This window comes from Lepidochelys olivacea, assembly GCF_965140295.1.
Source record: "Lepidochelys olivacea isolate rLepOli2 genome assembly, chromosome: 3".
NCBI lineage: Eukaryota > Metazoa > Chordata > Testudines > Cheloniidae > Lepidochelys > Lepidochelys olivacea.
Window position 1 is genome coordinate 77,077,280 of NC_140413.1, and position 21,494 is coordinate 77,098,773.

A 21,494-nucleotide genomic window follows, 5' to 3' on the forward strand; every position below is an offset into this window, starting at 1 on the left:
GGCATGGGGAGGCCTGTAAGGGTATGAGAGTGCAGGATTTAGCCACAGATGCAGCAGGAAGAGATGTACCTGGATACATTCTCCTTTTTGTGAGGCTGTAATAGGATCCTCAATGGGCTGCGAGGCCTAGCTCCACTCAGTCGTGGAGCAGTTGTAGGGGAGACCGGGCCTACTGACTCCACCAGCTCGGACCCAGGGCCCTAGAGTGGTCGGCAACACTTGACCTCTGGGGAGGATCCTCTGAGTTACCGTCCTTGGGTCACTTTCTCCCATTGCTTCCAGTCCCAGATAAGGAAAAAGGAAAAGGAAACCCAAATCATCAGCCCCAATTGGGCTTAGCATACAGTCCTGGTACTTCAAGAAAGTCTCTCTAGCCCCTTTTGGCAGGAGCCTTCAGGGTAGGTCTCTACTCTTCCCCAGCCTCCAGCCTTTTGAGCTGGGTTGCTCCCTTTTAAATCCTGTCTCCAGTTGGAGCATGCTCTGCAGAGTTGGAGGGGCATGGCTAGCTGGGCTGAGTACTGTCCTTTAACCTCTTCCATCTCAGTGTGGGGTTTGTGTACTCCATCAAACAGGCCCTTCAGACAGTACAGAAACCTGGAATTGTAGAAAGATTCATGTCAGGGAAGGAAGACTCATGGCATTTGATGCACGTCCAGGGACCTCAAGTCTGGCCTTGGGATTGGGACAGAACTTATGGAACAAGATCTCCTGATTAAGATGGAAGGGCAGAGACCATCTCTGTGAGAAAACTAAGGTACATTCAGAACTATTTTATGGAAAATGAGGTACAGGGGATTGCAAATCAGGAGTGCAAGTGCCTCAGTTCTCTTGGCAGAGGTGGTGGGTCTGAAAAGACTACATTCAATGCAGGAAAAGACTGGAACAGCAAAGGTCATCTCAAAGTAGACTGCATTTATCAGCAGGCACAGGTTCCAAGTTGGAACAAGAGATTTACTGAAGAACCTAAGATATGAGACTGCCTTAAGGAAACTGGTTAAGAAGAGATGGGAACTCCTGTGGGGCCTCTGAAGGCACTCAGGGTATGTCTACACAGCAAAGAAAAACCCACGGCTGGTCCGTGCCAGCTAACTTAAGCTCACAGGGCCTGAACTATTTCATTGTTGTGTTGACTTCTGGGCTCAGGCTGGAGCCTGAGCTCTGGGACCCTCCCACTCCACTGGGTCCTAGAGACCGGGTTCCAGCCCAAACCTGGAAGTCTACACAGCAATGACACAACCATGCAGCCTGAGCCCTACAAGCCCGAGTTGGTTGTCACAGGCCAGCTGTTGGCTTTTCTTTGCTGTGGAGACATACCCTCTGAGGCTGCTGAAGCAGAGTTGGTTCAGACCCTCTCCTATCCCTACGCAGGCCTGGTTACAATGGTGCCACACAAGGCTACAGCAGAGCAAGATGGGAAGGACTGACCCAATTGGTGGTAATTTTTGGTGGTTGTTCCCTGGCTTTTTCTGGGAGGAAATTCTCTTTGTCCTTTTCTGTCCTATGTCATTCTGCGGCCTGGAAGAAAGACGGAACTTCAGCAGAGAGGCACCAACTGCACCTATTTTCAGAAAAGAACAACAATTGGGAAGCCTGCCTACAAATTGGAACAAGAAACTGGGCATTAAAATCTTGCATCTGGAATGGTGATCACCTGCCTGCCTGCCTGCCTAGGACAACTCACAGTAGTGGCAGCCACATCACAGAACAGTATAGGTAATTTGTATTTGTTTTCTGTTCCTTTTTGTCTGATTTTCACATTCTTGTTAAAACAAGTCACTGCTGCTCTCACTTTTCACTCTTAGATATCATTGGCTTGACTATATTGATTGTTCCTTCTGAGCACCTGTTTTAAATACTGCATAATTTCCTCTAGTAGATTTTTTATATAAAAGCTGATTCCAATCAATTTGCTTCAGTTCATATTGCATTACTTCAGACTCTTGTCCTTACAAATCCAATATTTTTCCAATGAATTCTCAAGAGTGTTTCAAATATAGTATTTAGAGACAGACTGAACTATCCATAAACAAACAGAGTAGGCAATAACAACTAAAGGATGAAACTGAAATCCAAATTGTACAACTGAATTCCAGCATGAAAAACTCCAATCAGTTCAGACAGAAGATTGAAGATCTTATGAAAAAGACATATAACACAGGTGCAGAACACACTTTTGTGACATGCAGTTTACAAAGTTGGCAAGAACCAAGATCATCACCATGGTATATTATGTGATTATGGCAGAGCTGTACTTCTTCTAATTAACTAGAACTGTTGACGGAAAATGTTGTTTGCTGTAATCCAAGGATTTCCTTTAAGAACTGTGTCTCAGTTCCTCTGAAAGTCACATGCAGAGTAATGTGGTTTTCATGGAAATACATTTTTCTAAAGTATTTGGTGAATGAGTGAAGCTTTGCCTAAGTATTTTATTTTCCCAAAATTATACAGGATGTAGTCTTACCTTAAAGGTGAAGCAGGCTAGAACAGATGCTGACAAACTCCTCATTGCATTAATGGATTTCCTGTCATAATGATGTCGCCATCGCTCTGATTGAGGTCTTATGCAATAAAGTTGCATTGGATGAGTGAAACATATAGTTACATTTCATTTAACATCATACCTAAAAATACTCAAATATAAACGGAAATAGTCATGCTTTCTTGAACAATTTAAATTTAATGTTTAGTTGTAACCTGAATATAGAAGAGGCCCATTTATCTGAAGGTCTTTGAACCACTGGATATGAATCTTTTTTCCACCCCCACTCCGTTAAATTTTGGAGGATGCCATTTGGCTTTGCAAGAACAGCTGGCCTTCTCTTTAGTGCACTGCAGGCACAGCCTCGTGCCTAAAGCACGGCCTCGTGCCTAAAGCACGGCCTGCATCATTTTCTGCAGGAAGCTGGCAGGCAGCAGCTTTCCACTGCATTGCATTCACTGCATTTTGGGCACGTGAAATATAATGAAGGTGACAGCAAATCCACAGGGGATACCACTTACTTTTCGCTAAAAGGGAGGGCTGACATTTTCAAACTTGAGTGCCTAACGTTAGGCTCCCCCATCTATATTCAGGCGCCTAAATAGATGTGGTGTGATGTTTTAAAGGTGTTGACTCCAAGTGGGGGTAGCTCAATATCTTTGAAAATCAGGCTACTTCTAATAAATATGGGATTTAGAACCCTAACTTCAGGGACACAGGATTGAAAATTTTGGCCACGAGGTTTAGTTAAATGGATTGTGCTATAACACATACAAAACATTAGAAAAAGAAGAGGCATTACAGCTCTCAAATATTTATAAAACCAGTGCAGCAAAGTTCCTAATGAAGAGTGAAACAGCAAAACTCTTCATTCAAGGTGACAAGCAAACCAAAAGAGAAACAAGGAAGGATTACATATCAGTTGTATTGCAGCACCCTCCAATATGCAAGGTGTAATACAAACACACAGGACAGTCTCTGGTCCAAAGAGCTTACAATCTAAATACAAGACAAAGTACCATTCAGACAATGTCTAAGCAAAACATCAAAGGTAGGTATATTGTGTGAGTGTTCAGACATTCACGTGCACGTGTTTTTAAAGGTATAGAATTTTTGTAACAAAAGTCTAATATTGGCTTTTGTGTGTTAGCTAGGCTTTCTTGAGCCACTCTCAATCTTAACGCTTTTTAACAAAGTATTTTGTTTACAAACCTATATAAGATTCTATTCACTTTTGGGGCTATTGTGTCCTTAATTTATTTTTGTGAGCTGCATTGACTGCTTTACACTAGATTGGCAAAATAAAGTAACTAATGAGCAGCTCAGCGACTCATTCTTCATTCAGAAAAACATTAACATTTAGGAAATTGGTATACTAATGTGAAAAGAAAAATTTGTATCTATAAGCACTGTATTTGTATATTTGTTCATTTTGAAATCAACAGCTTGATTATTTGGCATGATTTTACAACCAGATTTATTAAATGTACAATGAACATAAGTTTTTGAAAATGTTCATCGCCGCAAAACACAGGGTATGCTTAAGAGTTGAGTTTTATCACTACATATCCCAGGGGTCGACAGCCTTTGGCACAAGGCCCATCAGGGTAATCCGCTGACGGGCTGCAAGACATTTTTTTTATGTTAACAATCCACAGGCCTGGCCCCCCCAGAGCTCCCGGTGGCTGGGGTTCACTGTTCCTGGCCAATGGGTGCTGAGGGAAGCGGCGTGGGATGCAGGGATGTGCTGGTCACCGCTTCCTGCTGCTCCCATTGGCCAGGAACAGCAAACTACGGCCACTGGGAGCTGTGGGGGGCCATGCCTGTGGATGATCAACGTAAACAAAATGTCCTGAGGCCCACCGGTGGATTACCCTGATGTGCCGTGTACCAAAGATTGCTGACCCCCCTGATATATCTTATACATTTTACATTGAAAAGTCTAGTGTAGCAAATTTCGTACAGATATGTCTTATTATACACTATTATATATCAGCAATGTTTTCTCAGCTCATGTTTTGAATTCTCTTCATAAATTAAGAAAAAAAGACCATTTAAACAATACCAACAGAGTGGCCACAGATTAATCATTTTCAAATGAAGACTATAGCACTAAATGTATACAAATTAAAATAGCTACTATTCTCTTATTTTGATCTGCCAACATAGAATTATGGCATTTACAGATCCGTTTTACATTTCAAGAATCGTACAAAGCTGAAACAATAAAAGGTAGCACTTTGTAAAAGACTAAGGCCACTGTGGCTAACTCCGTGTTACTAGAGTCAATACAGCAGTCACTTTCAATTTCCTAGGTGTCTTGAGGTTAGAAGTTGATTCGACTAAGGCAAACATAATTTCTCTCTTGTCCAGAATGACTGAACATCCAGGTTTCAAGACCACTTCCTTCAAATGGATTGTTCAGGTAACGTTACTTCAGAGTCAAGTGACTCACAGCTTCAGAGACCTCAGTGCTGATCTGTGCTGAGATGCTGGGTGGTTTGATATTCAGATAAATGTCATACTGTTGGTCCATGCCAAGATAACTGTCACTCATGAGATACAATGTGTAGATATACCTAAAACATAATAGCAGCAGCATCAGTTTCTTTTTCAAAGACGTCAACATTTAATTTTAAACATCTGGATAATTTTAAGTCAAAGCTCATCTTACTTTCCAGGAGTTTCCGGAGTATAAAAAGCAACTGAGACAGCATTTCGATATCTGACATATCCAACTCTTTTCAGGGCAATGAGTTCTTTTTTATCCACTTCCCCCAATATCAAAAACCACCCTTCATCTTTGGCTTTGGGGAATCGAGGAGCAACTGCTTTACTGTCTTGCCTTCCCTGTTAGGCAGAAAATACAAGTTAACACAACTGGGAATCTCCCAGTCAAACCATCATTTGTCTTTGTAGGGTAACCACACCATAAAGGACAAGATGATACATTTTTACAGAAAACTAGAACTGAATTAGAACTAGAACATTTTTATCATTTTTCTAGAGAAAGCCTTTTGAAAAAAATGTGAGCCAGAACAGAAAACAATATATTATTCCAAATATTGTTGCATAGGTAGCTCTCTGTTTTCTAAGCAAATCAAATTATGAATGAAAAATCTGTTCCTTTTGATAATTTAATCTAAAACACAGTGAACGCTATTTTCTCAAGAATGGCTAATTGTATTCCTAGTATCTTTAAATAATATTAATCAACATTGTTCCAGATTAATATAAAGACAATGACAGTACTTGAAGTCTTTATTTTACGTTGATGTAGCAAAATGGAAGAATATTTCAGTGATTCTTTAAAACAGTGACTTTATTGCTGAAAGTTGCAGGTACTAATAATGAGGCACACTCAATCAGAATTCATTTAGTGTACTGTAGATAGAAAGGTTTTACTAAAGATCCACAGGAAAAAAAAAAAAAAGCACTAACAGAGCAATGAAGCTTCATGCAGAGTCTGATCGTGTTGCCATTGCAGTCAGGGTTATTGTTTGGAAAAGAAAGGTATTTTTTGGATGTCGTTCTTGCATGAATGAAAGTTAACTTCTAATACTATTATAAGTCCAGCCCTGTTAAAATATATGCCTCTGTTATTCTTGTTTTACACTTAAGGTTATAAGAACAAAGTTGTCTCAAATTTTCCTAAAGGAGGAATTAAGGACTATTTTGCTCATACACTGTGAACAATAATTTTGCTGATAATTTTAACTTACAATGGCATTATTTCCCCAAAAAAATAATTAGCAAAAGAAAACTAGAGTGAAATCCTGGCCCCATTTAAGTCAACGGGAGTTTTGCCATCAACTTCAGTGGCGCTAGGATTTCGTCCCTGGTGTCCAACTATTTGGCATTTACTTAAGAAATTCCTTGATAGTCTGAAGGTTCAGGCTCTCCTAGATGTTGAACTCACTGATCGTACATGGATGAATGCAGATATTCTACAACTGAGAAGTGAATCATGATGAAAGGGCTACAGCACCACTTAATCTTCTGCTGTGCTTTTGGGTATGAGATCTAAAGCCAAAAGAAAATGGCTTGTATTTTCAAAAGTGATGAATGATTTTGATACCTCAATTGCTGTGTGTTAAACTTCAGAGTAGTTAAAAGGACCTGATTTTCAAAGAATGCGGAACGCTTTAGTAAATGCAGAATGTATGAGTAAGAGAGTAAAAAGGAAGGGGCAAAGCCTAATGACATCATTGTATGTTTGTTATGGACAGAGGAAGATCACAAGGAGAATACAAGGTAGGGACTAAAATGGAAAGAAAGTTAAAATTTTTATTGAGCATGTTACAGAAAAACAGTGAAGTACTTAGCAGAGGATCATAATGCTTTAAAAACGCAACTAAATACTGTTATTATGACCCTAGGAAATCAAGTTACTAATCCAAATGTCAGAAAAAAGTAGAAAATATTGATTCATTTAGGATTTTCAACCAATTAGCAAGGCAAAAACAAATAAATGAAATATTCAAGCCATTATCCTACAGTACTGGAAAAATTACCAGCCTCACTACTAGCATTTCCTGTCTTTGAGCCAGTCTGCCAAAGAAACTACCACAGAACTAATGATTTATATGAAAGCATTAATAGTCCAACAGAAACTTACTGTATGGCACACTACACTTCAGTAACTGAGTATCAGAATCTGGTGTATTACAGAATGAAAATTATGAATACCCTACCTTGTGATGCCTCATCTGGACTCTCTGCAAATTTATCTGGAGGACATATTCGTGATCAGCATGTAACTTGATCCACTTTTTGTCATCCCACATATCTGTTGCCAAAGTAGGGATAGGAAGTTCATTCTGCTCCTGAGATGAGTCATCCCATGATCCTTTAATGCTCAAACTAACATCTATAACTGGCAAATGGGACAAGAAATTCCAAGCCTGTGGCAGAAGAGATCATGCACAAAATGACAAAGTTCAGTTTCAGCTACAACACAAACCTCTAAAATGCATTCTGCTGTCATAACCGTAAAAATGTCATGATGTATTCTACACATTCATGTACATTTTGAGCTTATTATTATTATGTTCTTAACAAGTCTGATGTATTTACATGATATAACTCAAGATCATTCCTAGAAAATGCTTTCTCCCTCAAGTGTACTATACATGCTTCACCAAGATTATGGTATTCCTGAACAAAAGGAAAAATCCTTGCTACTGCTGATTATTTTTTTCTATAAGCTACTAAAAACTAGTATAATTAAGGTCTGAATTAAACTTCCTCAACATAATCCATAACGAGTGAGTCAGTGCAGTGCTAATTAGTGACGGGCAAACCTCAGAGAGTTCAGAGGATCAGTTCAGATAATTATTCAAAAGTTCAAATGCTTATCCAAACTTAGCCATACTTAAGGTTTTCTTGCATCCATCCCCATGAAGCTTCCTTGTCCTTTCAATCATCCTAAAGACACTCAAGTCTTCCTCTTATCACTTTATGAATCTGCAACAGTCTCTCAGTTTTCTCTCCCCCAGCATCCCACTACTTTGAACTGGTACTAGGGACATGCAAATTGTGTGCGTGAACAAAGTGCTCCTTCAGCCCCACATGTGATGGCTTTCTGCTTTTTTTTTTTATTTGTAGAAACATTTTATACCTACTGAGCTAGATCCTCAGCTGGGGTAAATCAGCATAGCTCCATTGTCTTCAGTGAAGATATGCTGACACATACTAACTGAGCATCTGACCATTTAATTACACATGAAGTCTCATTTACATGTTAAAACAACTGTGTCCAAGGACCTCATTACAATATGGTTAAAAAAAGGTTTCCAGCTCAATCCAAATGATTCTGTAGAAACCTTGTTTTAACTGTGTTACTGCCTGAAACTTTGCAGAGCTGTATTATGGTTCAAGAACATAGATTGATGTGTGACCCGACCATGTTTTTGATTGTGTCAGAGGCTACTGTATGGTAATCTAGTTCCACAGTTTTTACTGTGCAGACAGGAGCAGAGTGTAACAAAGCAGCACTGAGTGAAAAACTGAACTAACTACAATGTAGATTTAGTACAATCCATCTCCAGGCCTAAAGACCGATTTTGCTTTCTGAAGTTTTGACCTGTGGTATGGTTTTGAAAATTCTATCTTCTAGTCAAGATTAGCAACTAGATCTTGAGATAACAACTGTGGCATGCCATCTGTTTCAGTCATGTGATGTGGAGAGATTCAAATAATGCTCTTCATTAAATAATGCTCAAGAAAAATATCAAGTGGTGGTTGCTAAAAAGTGGGGACAGGGCCATAATAAAATAAATTCCAGAGTGAAGGTAGCTAATACTAGGTTGTGGAGCAGATACTTTTGATATGAATTGAGAAATCACTTGCTTTTCTATCTCTCTCATATGGTGTTAATATGGCAACTCTTTTGTCTGGTGGACTTTCATTTTTCATTAGAAAAAATATTTTGGGCATTAGCTAACATTCAGACTTATTCTGTACAGCTAATAGGTCCCATTTTCAAAAGCGTCTAACTGAAATGTAAGTCCCATTTTCAAAAGAGATTTAGGCACTTAGGACTTTCAGTGGAACTCAGGATCTTAAGGGTGTAAATCACTTTTCAAAATGGAACTTAGGCTCCTAAATTACTCATATGCTTTTGAAAATTGTACTCTGTCTTTTGCTGTACAAAATTACACACACTTTTACACATATATTATATATACATATGAAGAACGTGTATATTTGTGTGGGTATATATACATGTACAGTACCTGCACCCACTAACACATGGACTTACCCCATATAGGATAGTGATAACCACATAAAAAATTGTACAGCATTTTTTCATGAATCTTTGATGTCATCACTGGCACTTTTACTAATAATCCTTATCTCCAGGATTTATTCTAGCATTTCAAATCCAGCTTCAAGAGCTGCCATTTAAAAATTATCAATCTTTTCCCCAGATGTAGGGTTTTCTTCCTCTTCCCTCCCCCCAAAATTTCACTCATCTAAGCTCAGGCTGGTCACTATTTGGTTCTGCATTAATGGCAGGTTCAAGTGCTATTCTGAACTCACAATCTGTCATGGCTAGAAGCAAGAGCTTTGTACCATTGGAAAGGGAATATTCTAGGCTTCCCCATGGGACACTTATCACTTGCTTTGAACCCTGGATGGTTCCAAGATATCAGCCTTTACATTTGTCATATTTTTATGTACAGAAAACAATTTTTTGGTCTTTTTAAGAAGTGTTGTATATTTAATATTTTTTCTTTTCTTTGGCCCCATGCATAACTAGGACACTTGACTTTACAGATGGAGTGCCAAAAATAATCCCAATAGAATTAAGAAACCCCCAAAATCTCTAAACCATTTCTGAAATAGTTGCTTTGTGAAAGATGTGTAGCATGTACAGAATACATAATGATCACCAAACTCAGGTGATTGAAACTTTTCCTTTGCACTGTAATACATCATATATATCCCCTCTCTACATGTATCTACATTTACATCGCCTTCCCCACACACTTGGTGTGTATACATCATATACACACACGCTATTTTTGAAGAAACTGCTAAGACATTTCAATACCAGCCAAACATATTTATCTGAGGATTAATCTTCATCTATTGAATCAGATGAGAACACTGCCATGCATACAATTATTTAATTAGCAGCCAAATCCTCTGCCAGTCAGCAGCCGTTCCAGGCATACTGATGGGGCAGTAGATGCAAATCTCACAGTAGTACTGCTTTTTCTCATTACTACTGCAATTAGCACTTAAATTGATGCTTTAAACATACTAATTTCTGGAATAATTCAGGATTTGTATGTTACCTGGGATCGCCTCACTGCAGAGACGACACCAGATTGCTACGCAAATTGAAGCACTTTTGAGCCAAATAACCATCATCATATCAGACAGAGCCAATTTGCATTTGCTTTTAAAGATAACAGAATGGCAATTTATGCAAATAAATTAAGTAAGTTTACTTCTGAGTTCTCCCTGAACTAATTATGACAATGTTCTAATTTTTCATCACATCTAAAACTTGGACTGAAATCAATGTGTATTATGTTAGAAATCTGTTGTTGTTAAAAGAGGCCTTGTTTTGATTTAAATAACTTTCCTTTATTCAAAATTTTGATGGTAATTTAGTTAGAAATGCAGATGTCTGTTATGGATATTTAAATACTTTCTTTTTTGTTTGCATGCCAGTGTTAGATTTAACAAAATCTGAACAGTCAAGTTCAGTATTTCACTTTCAATTATGAAGAATTTTTTAAAAAATCCACAAACCTAATTTTTGATGTTTTCTTCCTTTCTATGTGTATTTGCAATCATACACTCATGTGATGAATACTATGGTATACTGCTATGCTTTAGACTGGAAACAGCTTAAAAAGACTACAGTCAAATAAAAGGTAATAATATCTTAAATACTTTGAGACTATAGTTTTTTTTCCTCTGAGAAGAGGGGAAAACTGATATGCTTTTTCTCTTCCAAACAGAAACTGAACATTGGATCTTCTACCAACTATATTCCCCAAAAATATTCTGTTTGAAAGAATATTTTAGGAACCAGCTACAATGATATTTGTAATGCATGTAATCTTAGTGCATAGCTGACTACAAAAAAGGTGGATAACTCTCAGATTGAATGTTCTAGGCAAATACCTCAAACAGGCTAAGGAGCAGCATTAACATCAGCTATGAACCTTATTGGTGTTGCTGGATAATAGGGAAGGGGGGAAAATAACTAGAAAAGAAAGGGGGGGGGGGAGAAACCCTTGTAAAAGTAGGTCTTTCTTTGAATTAGAGTAACAATGTGTTGCAGTTTTTACATACTTTCTGCAGAAAATAATGTGATATTTGCTGAAAGGATATAAAAAGACTCTTTCTCCCTTCTACTTTTCCTTCCCAATCACATTTACAATGAACTCTGAAATCACTACAGGAAGCATTACCTGTGTAATGTGTACAGCTTGCAAGTCACGGTCTACAATGGAAGCAAAAATGTTTTCTTTTCCTTCAGAGACAGCAATCAATTCAGGAAGACACTCAATAGGTCCTTGGTAACCTCCACACAAGCGCTTCCTTTTTCCTTGGTTCCACTTCCTGATAAAGACAACAAAACGTATTTCCAGTGAGGAGTTAAAAAATTATTATACAGAGAGAGATTTGTAAAGGGTAGTAAGAAGGAAAGAAAGAAAGAGAAGGTAGAAATTACATAAAAGTGCTTGACCCCCTTTGCTCAGATTATTGTCTTGAAAGTTTCCATGATGAGAATGAAGCATCTTTCTTCTTGATTAGTTATAAATACTAGAATCTGAAAGTCTGATTAAGACTGTTGGAGCTGCTGCTGGACACAATATTTAAAAATGGCATCAACTGTGACACTAATTGTGTAGTAGTTTAGGGTCAAAGATCACTAAACAGTTGCCATTCTTCTTTAAAACCAGTTTAATAATCAGAAAAGAGATATTCCCCATTCAATAAAATCTTTAACGTTAATAATTTCAGTTTACACTTTACATATAGGAAATCCCCAATCTGAGTAAAACAGTAGCAGCAGTCTTATCAGTATGATAAGCAGTCTCAACTGATACAGAAGACTCAAATTCTCATTCTTATAGGTATTTAGAAATTTTTTTTCTACAAAGAATATTCTTTGGAGATACTGAATATTTGTTTTCCGTATTTTGATATTAAGACTCAACACTGACCTCTGATACTAAATACCAGTAATTTCTTTTTGCATTGTGTTAATTACTACATTACCTGTGCATTACATCAGTTTGATATACAGTGCTGCATGGCCAAGTTGAGATAGGCCAATGTATGGGTATAATTTTACAGTGGACCAAAGTAAAGATGCAATATATAAACAGATTTCAGAGACAGAGTTAGATTTGGTGGAATTGGGAATCCTTCCAGAAATTCATCCCTTATTCCACTGTCTTAAATCACACTCCTTTAAAATACCATCCCGGGTTGCCTGAAATATTTAATGAACTCTGCAGAGGTGGGTGAACTTAGAAATAATTAAAACAAACAAATTGTTGGGAGAGAAATAGCAAAAGTGGGATGGGCTTAGCTTCTGCTATATTAACACATTCCAGGACACAATGACAATCAATATGAGAAAATGAAGAGTTGGAAAGAACTATAAACATTTTGAATAATTACATACCTAAAAAGGTGAAGATGGTGTTGTTCTACATTGGGCAAAGTAAGCAGGGAAGAGTCGTGTTTCCACCGGCCTTGGATAACCATCTGCACCAGACTGGTTATACTCAGAGCAGTCACTAACCAACCCTGGTTTGCTGCAACATCCAGCATTGCCTAAACAAACAAGACATTAAATACAGGAATACAGTTGCAACTACCTCTCCTTTTGTGTTCCAGATACAAACTAACAACATTTCTTTAATGTTAAATGTACAGGGACTTACTGCACATAAAATGGGAGTTTGACTGTGGGTCTAACTCAGCTCCTATTGAAGTCAATTGAAGTCTTTCTACTGACCTTAATGAGAGTTGGATTAGGTCCTAAATCATCACTAAAATGTATCCCAAAATGTAACAGCAGTGGTCCATTTCAGAGTTTGCCTTTAAAAACAAATCACTGGTTTGGGGCACTACAGCACCATAAAATGTGACTTAGAGTACAGTCCAAGCACTGCCTGTAAGGTGCACATCTAAAGATTTGCTTTAAAGGGATGAAAAGTTACAGCTAAATTCAAAATTGTTTTTGAAGGTTTCTGTATAAGAAAGAGTTTGCATACTTTCAGAATTATTGAAAACACTTCCAATTCAAATAAATTAAATGAATATTAAAAGTTTGTCCCCAAAATGAATATTTAATGATAGTTCATCGCATTAGCTACTAATACTAGTTCCATTTTATGGATGACGAAACTGAAGACCAGAGGTAAAATGACTTGCTAAGGCAAACAGAGCAAGTCAGTATCAGAACTGGGATTTAAGCTTAGAAGGTTCCTGACTCCTAACCTCCTATTCATTCAGACAACATTGACTCTCAACACTATAAATGGGCCATTACACTTTCCAGGCCCATTTCTAATTTTTATTCAGTTGATTTTTTTTAATAGAAACTGGAAATCAAAATGTATGCTAAGTAGCATGACTGAGGACCAATTTGGCAAAGATGGGTACTTGTGCTTAACTTTATGCACAGTGAGGAGCCCCACTCACTTCAATGAAACTGCTCACAACACGTAAATTAAGTGTATGTGTAAGTCTTTGTAACAGTGTGCCTAAGTTTTTTCTTGTTGAACCAAAAGAGAATCTGAGAACTTTTCAAAAGGACATGTTTAGTTTCAATATAACACTTTTATAGTGAATACAAATATTTAAATATATAATACAGGTTTCACACTGTGCACAGTACATTACAACAATTATTAGAATTTACTGGGACATTTCAGTTGGTAAGGGATTCTGCTAAAATACATTTATTGGTTTGCAAACTGCAGAAACACTTAAAACAACAATAAAATCAGATTCTTTGTACTAATTTCATGTAAAGATGTATTTTCAAAAGCAATAATTAGGTAAGAAATTTGAAATTTCATTAAAATTTTGGAAAATTGTTAAAAAAAGAAGCAAGAGTAGGAATGTTCAGTATCATTTCAGTCTGGAATGTTTGGGAGTACTGGACAGTCTCCATACATTTTTTTAATTTAGGTTCTTAGTTTTGGTACTAGAATCCTGTAGTCTCCTTTTAAAGAACATGCTTAAGACGTATTTGTGTTTTTTTCAAGACAAATGACATTGTTTGATGCTTCCTCAAGAATGTACAAACTTACAATACTTCTAGCTCATTTTACAGCCCACTAGTGGAATAATGAGGAGCTGTGTATATTAGCCTGTACATTTAATCAAATGTTTTACAGACAAACAAAAGGCAGCATTTACTTAAGGCAAACTAAACAGTGAAATCTTCTTTAAACAAAGGAGTTGTTTACACATGCTGAGCTATTTCAATTAAATTACTCTGATTCCGGAGAAATGCTGACTTTAAAAACACACAAGTTGGTTTCAGTCATGGTCAGACACACATCTTACATTAGTAGATTACACTGCAATTTCAACAGGTTTTGTTCCAGACCAGCGTGATAGAATCACCGACATATAGAAAAATATTTAAAATGTTGTCCTGAATTGCATAGGTTTTGCCCCATTTCTCATGAAAGAAAGTGGGAAAGTGTCCTGCAGTTAATAATATTCTGCATGCAAGGAATCTTTTTGGGGAGTAAATCTGAAATGTTTCCATTTGCCCTATAAATTAACCTGTAAAGGCAAAACTATCAATGTTGACACTGTTATGATCTTCTCATAAGAACCTCCAAGCTGCTTTGCATTTTTTTGCTATAGAAAGTCTGATGATGCTGGAAACCAAATTTGAAAGGAGCAACCAGACAGCCTACGAGCTTGTGTGTTTGTTCACACACAGATTTCTAGACATATGGCAGGAGGAGATACCCTCAGTATTTATCAAGGAGAAGACTGCCATTTCAAAAATCAACTTACTGGTAAATTAATTATTTTTCTGCTTGTAGATTGTACAAGGTATGTCTTAGCCCGTAAATCTCACTTACCAAAGAGTAGCTACCTCAAACGCTCTCCCCAGACAGCCATACCTCTAATGGCCACTCCTCTTTTCCCACTCTTCTTCCTTCCTTCCCTTCTCTCCTTTCTTCTTGTTGCTACTCTTACTTAATCTTTACCTATGCACTTGCCTCATCCCCCAATTTGCAATAACTAACATACATGGGCAACAATGTGATACCTAATTACCTTGTCTATTGTGTCAACAGACCCCAACGGCGGAACAGGTGTATTCGAGGACCTGTCAATTCTCTGCGGCTGTGAAGATGAATGAGGGCTGCAGCAGGACGGAGACCTCTGGTTTCACAGACTTCCTTTCTACTGGGTCCAGACCTCATTCCTGCTAAGTTTCATAAAGCTGCCGCGGGCGCACCAGCTCACTCACGTTAAAAGATTTCATATGCAGGCCTCTGCCAAGGGTGTTAACATCTCACACTACAAGTCCTGTGGTGATGGGGACAGGAGTAGTAATCTCTGGGAGTCCCTAGTCACAAATCTGCATGGAAGTGGAGGCTGTGTGTTGGTCGTCTTGTACTTGGACTTGTGAGACAGATGCATAATTTGGCAGCTCTTTAGCACACGGCGTCTTCATTCTAAAACTAAGATAATCAGGACTGTTATTACCAACCTTGAGTATGCTGATGACTGTGCCACCCTCACGCACATTGAGGCTGACTTGCAATTCACCGTAGATCTTTTCTCAGATGCTTATCATTTCCTTAACATTGGGAAGACTAAGGTGCTTTACCAGCCTGCCCCAGCACAAGCTGCATCCCTTTACCCCCAAATTGTCATTGGTGGTGAACCCCTGAAAAATGTTGAGTATTTCCCTTAACTTGGTAACCACCTCTCCCAGACAGCCAATCCTGCTGTGGAGATCGAACATAGGATCCGTTGTGCCAGTGCATCCTTTGGAAAATTGCTTTGTCATGACTTTATTGACAGAGATCCGCTGATGGAAACGAAGATGCTAGTATTCAATGCAGTAATCATCCCCACTCTTCTTTATGGGTGCGAGACATGGGTGACATAGCAAAGCCATCTTAATCGTCTGGAGTGATACTAACAGCGCTGCCTTATGAAGATTCTCCATATCAGATGGGAAGATTGTCACATCAATGCCAGCGTTCTCTTTGTAGCTAACACCACCACTGTTGAGGCAAAGATTATGAAATATCAGCTTCGCTGGGCTAGCCATTGTGTGCAGATGGCTGATACTCATTTTTTGAAGCAAGTTATCTTTTCTTAGTCATTGTAAGAGGACCTGTGGGAGACAGAGAAAACACTAAAAGGACACACTGAGAATATATTTTAAGAATGGAGGCATTGACCTCACGAACTGGGAGGAGCTGGCTGGCAATAGACTGCAGTGGCGTTGCATCATACATTAAGCCTTAGCACATTTTGAAAAGAATCGCCTTGCTCAAGATACTGAGAAATGGCAGAGGGAAAAGGAAAGAATACAGCATCCTGGCCAGCAGTTGTGCTCTCTCTAAGCAACCATCTATCACACATGTGGAAAATCCTGTCGAGCAAAGATTGGACTCCTCAGCCATCTTAAGTCTCAACAATAACTTTTCCCCATGGCAGACATCATGCTTGTATCGAAGGATAGCCACCAACTGTGTGAATAGAAGTTATTCTTTTGCTTATATGACCATGACTTTCTTTATGCTTCCAGTATGTTGAGTTGGTTTTCTTTTTGTAATCTACTTTTGTTGACAATTGTAAACATTTGTTTTTACCTAAAATAAACTAGATTTTTGTTGAGGGTTGGGGGGAGGGGAAGATGGGTAAAGGGAGAAAGAGTTCACAGAATGAATGGAAGGATCCTTTTTATAGAATATCTCATAGAAATGGACAGAGGCCAACTTACAGATATCCCCTATGGGGTACCAAAAACCTGTGTGTGGGGGACTGTATGTTCCAGATTATTACTAGGAACCCACATAGCAAGTCCTCTTTTCCTCTTTAATATTTTTCTCCTTCACCTATATAATTTATTCACAGCATCTCGGTCTTGAAGTGAAATACAAGACAGTGACATTGTGAAGGAGTAGGGACAATGGTAAAGTTTGCTTGTTTTATTTGCTATTTTGGAAACCTACACACATTTTCATTTTTAGCTAGTGTAAAACATACACATGCTTGATACTCAATGGAAATTGTAATTCCTGTAAATACTCAAGATAACAAATTGAGTCATTCAGTTTCCTCCAAATTGGCCATATATAAAACCTAGTAGCTAAACATTAGAAAAAAATTTAACAGATTTATTTCCAAGTATAATAATTATTACTACTACTTATTATTTGTGTAATCAGATCGCCTGTATCGTATGAATAAGGTTTATTCCTTCTCTTGTTTCCCATCATTTTCTCTTTTCTTTTCACCTCACTCAACATCAACTCATTATGAGTTATTAATATTTTGCAGAGATAAATGGTTGTTTATGTGCTCCAGAAAACAATTCTTCTCATTGACCTGGTCTTTTGTCCCATAAGTCATTTAAAATATTGTAACAGCCTGCCAAAATACATGGTACGTTATAATTTTAATTCTTGTAAGCCAAACCTTTAAGTAAGTAATTTTATAAATATCTTACAGCTGATAACAGGTTAGGCTACTTTAAGAATGTTGTTCCAGAGTGAAAAATTGCACATGGATAAATCTGTTTGCTATAGCATCTCATTTGAACGTCACAAAGATTTCATGATGAAGCTGGATATGTTAATTAAATTTATGAGATTTTAAAAAAAGATTAGCATGAGATGAAAGTGACACAGATCATGCAAGAAATTTTCTTGTAGTAGAGTAAAACAAAAGGTTTAAAGTAAACTAATAAGTACATGAAAGCATCTTTTGTTTTTTTTAATATGGAAGAGAAGATGAGCTGAATGGAGGGACCTGGGAGCACAGAGAATATGTATTATTCTTGATTTTGTTATAAAGAATGACAGAGAAATAAAGGAAGAAAGTAGAAAATGTGCATAATCATATATTGGCCCCAATCCTACACTATTTTGGCCCCAATCTGACACTGATATGGGCACTCACATGGCTCTTAATGCAGGATTAAGGCCTTAGCTTGTAAGCCTTTTAAGTGCTTCTTGTCTTAAAGTGCCATGTGCTCCAATGATGCTATATAAATAATCACAGTAACAGTTAAGGAGGTGTACTAAAGCACTATTTTGGCCTTCATGTCACACAGCTTGACTAGAAAACATCAAAGGGACTGAAAGTTCATTTGCTATAAAGATCAACTGTAGGCGTTGGATAAATGGGAATTCTGGCTCACTCTGTAATGAAGCAGGTGCAGAGTAAGATAGTATCAGTCATTAGGGATGAGCAAATATTTGTATTAGGTTGATATTCAGATTTCAGAGTCCAAATATTTGAGTGATATTTTGATTCTGATATTGATTTTGACTATTTCACTTTTCCCCAGGAACGCCTCCTGTATGAGAGCCTCAGTGCCCACTTCAGGTGACTCTGCTCCCGTTAAGGAATTTTCAAGGGGCAGTGGGTGGCTGCTTCTCAGTCAGTAGTTGGTGGGGGGGGGAGCCATATATAGATTCTGTCTTCTAATCCCGATTTTGTTTTTGATAGGGTCCACTCTGTTGTCATCACTGGGGGTCTTCATTTTCCTTCCCTCCTTAAGTTCCTCTTTTTCTCTCTGACCAAGTGCGGCTTCCTCCCTTTCTCTCATACGTATCTTTATTTTGTGGTGCCTCCTATGTCCCAGATGCCCCCTTCTCCAGCTTGGTCTACTGATGTTGAAGGCAGATGGTGCAAGGCAACAGGGAGTTGTCTCTTCTCTTCCTGGCTCTCTGCCAACTCTTTCAGCTGCTCCTCCTCACTATGCTACATCAGAGACCAGTGATGTCCTATGTTTCCCACAGGGCTCCCCTGGCTCCTCTATGCTTAATGGTAGTAAAGATAGATAGAAATCTCTTGTAGAATGGAGTCTATGCAGGTGACAGGGACTCTTGACTCTCACATTGAAAGTTAAGCTAATTATCAGTCTCAAACATCAGAGGAATTTGACAAGCTAGCTGTCACTTCCAGCAAGATCTGAAGGGAAAGGCAGTGAGAATCTAAATAGAATCTTCCATCACAGAGGTTTAGGTCAATCATCAAGAGGACACAAAAAGCTGCCCTATTGTGCCTTCAAAGTCTGCTGGGTCCTGATGTGAATGGATACATTTGTTTCTCTCAGCCGCTCATACTAAGGATTCTGAACTCTAGCACCAACTGGCTGATTCACAGTCAGTTCTAATCTGGGGGATGGGAACTGAAAGTGTCAGCTTCTCTTCGTATGTGCCATGAATAGTGGTTTCCTCAAATGGACTGATGGCTTCCTGCTCAAATAGGAAACAGGAACTGTTCCACAGGGTCTGGCACCTTTCAGTGGTCAAAGTGGATGTTATCGTCTACCCCTGGGAATTTGGTCTAAAATATATATAGTCTTCTTTCCTTAGCAGTTTTTATATATAGAGAGATATAGAACTCCTCCTGACACTATTTTAATACATATATTCAAAAGAGGAAGTAATGTGACATGGGAAGAAATAGCAGTGGCAGAAGCTTCTACCCATGCGCTTTCGAGACAGTTTTAGAACATATGTTCAAATAAAGAATGTCATTTACATACTGAAAACATACGCACCCTTGTAAAACTGATCCAGTCATAGGAGCTATTACAATTACTTTGAAATCTGTCATTTTAGAAATGTTCTGGAGAGTTTTAAATTTTTTTGTGGTACTAGTTTTCATATCTTGCCACTTGTAATTCAAGTCCAACTGTACAGGCTTAGGTGGAAGACAAACTGCATAATTAATACAAGTTTAGGAGCTCTAAAATGACTTAAATGTTTTTACATGTGCCATTGAAGTGTTAGGGTCCAATATCTTGGACCTTAGAGGGCAAGGTCTACTTCTCAAATGAATTTTGGGAATCTCTTATTTTCGCCATGGTTAAACTTTATAATACTGTGACTGTGAGGTACTGGTTGTGACTCCATAATTAAGGTTGAGTTCTGTTTTGCACTTAAAGCAGAGATTCAACCTCTTAGCTTAGTAGGAAGAATACAGCGTATCCGCTGAAAAAGTACAGCACTTACAAACAAGTAAATCAGTTAATTACTTTATGAGTGAACTGCAAATGGCAAAAGATTCATCAAGGTACGAAGGCACCAGGCCAGGTTTATTGTCAGCGAAGCACGGTATTAGTATCCCACAGACTTTTCCAGACCACTAATACATGTTTGCCCTTAACAATGGACCAGCTCAGTGAATGGTGGGACTTTCTGTTCCTTTTTAGGCTAGACAAAGACAATTCCCTTGAGATACATTTTTATATCCTGATACAAACAAGTTATGTACTGCCCCACTGACATAGTTAGTTACTACCCCCTGACATTGCTAGTTATCACCTATCACCTTGTACATGTTGGTTTGAGTAAAACATTTTATTATGTACTGTTATTCTGATCTTATCTTTTAGGAGGGGTTAGTAGGTTTCTGTTATTCTTGGGGAATGTTTTTGTACCATTTTTGATATTGGGATGTTTTGGTACTACTTGATATTGGGATGTGTCTGTGTGAGTACTCTGTGCCTAGCACTTCTTAGAAATGTGTTTTTTTGCAATATTAGCTCTGTTTTTGCCAGATTTTGTGAGCAGGTCCTGCCTTTTGCTCACAGCTAGTCTTTGCTTTGTATTAGAAAAGCTCTGACTACCACTTTAGCCCAGGCCTCAAACCAGGCCTCTGATACAATGGCTTATGTTTCAGGCTCTCTTCCTACTTATTCCCCCCATTTTTGTCTTTTTATGGGGAGGATGTTTACCCATTGTCCCGGAAAAGCATAATGCATAGACTGAAGATGGCCCAGTGGGCTAAACACTGTTATGTAGCCACCTTAGTTTTTTATTTACACATTTATGCCCCATTTGTTCCTTATTTTACACATTCCCTCATATGACTGATGGACAGATTTTATTTTTTAATTGTTTTTAGTTTTTTATAGTGAACCTGGGAATGTTAAGCCTGGGACCATGACTGAGGTGTGAGGTGTAGAGTTGTGCTTTGATAACATGTGGGTGACATAAACAGACCTTTATGCTTAGTTGGTGGTCAATGAGATGGGCTTTGGTTAGGATTATAAGTGTATTGTGCTTTTACCTTACAGAATATTATGGGTATATGTACTAATATATATGAGGGATTACATGATTTGTTTGAATAATTAAATACCAGCTATATTTTTATAGAACTTGTGATAAATGATAATATATGGGTAATATTGGTATGCATAAATATATGTAAATGCATATGTAATAATATGCATATGTATATATGTTTGTACCTTAAACATTTTTTTATAGGACACATTTGGTTTAACACACCTCAC

At 38.0% G+C, this 21,494-nt stretch overlaps 1 protein-coding gene across 2 annotated transcripts in view; it reads right to left on the reverse strand.

Annotated features, from left to right (window-relative positions):
• Nucleotides 1-3,385: 3,385 nt before the first annotated feature.
• ASCC3 (activating signal cointegrator 1 complex subunit 3) overlaps nucleotides 3,386-21,494 on the reverse strand; it is a 519,828-nt gene continuing 501,719 nt past the window's right edge. For both annotated transcript variants that reach the window (XM_084624580.1, XM_084624579.1), the window contains exons 38-42: nucleotides 12,642-12,793; nucleotides 11,416-11,566; nucleotides 7,174-7,383; nucleotides 5,154-5,329; nucleotides 3,386-5,058 (exon numbers count right to left, since the gene is read on the reverse strand). In XM_084624580.1, the coding sequence (XP_084480706.1) occupies nucleotides 4,911-5,058; nucleotides 5,154-5,329; nucleotides 7,174-7,383; nucleotides 11,416-11,566; nucleotides 12,642-12,793 (837 nt within the window). In that variant the 3' untranslated portion in view covers nucleotides 3,386-4,910. The remainder of the gene's footprint in view (nucleotides 5,059-5,153; nucleotides 5,330-7,173; nucleotides 7,384-11,415; nucleotides 11,567-12,641; nucleotides 12,794-21,494) is intronic.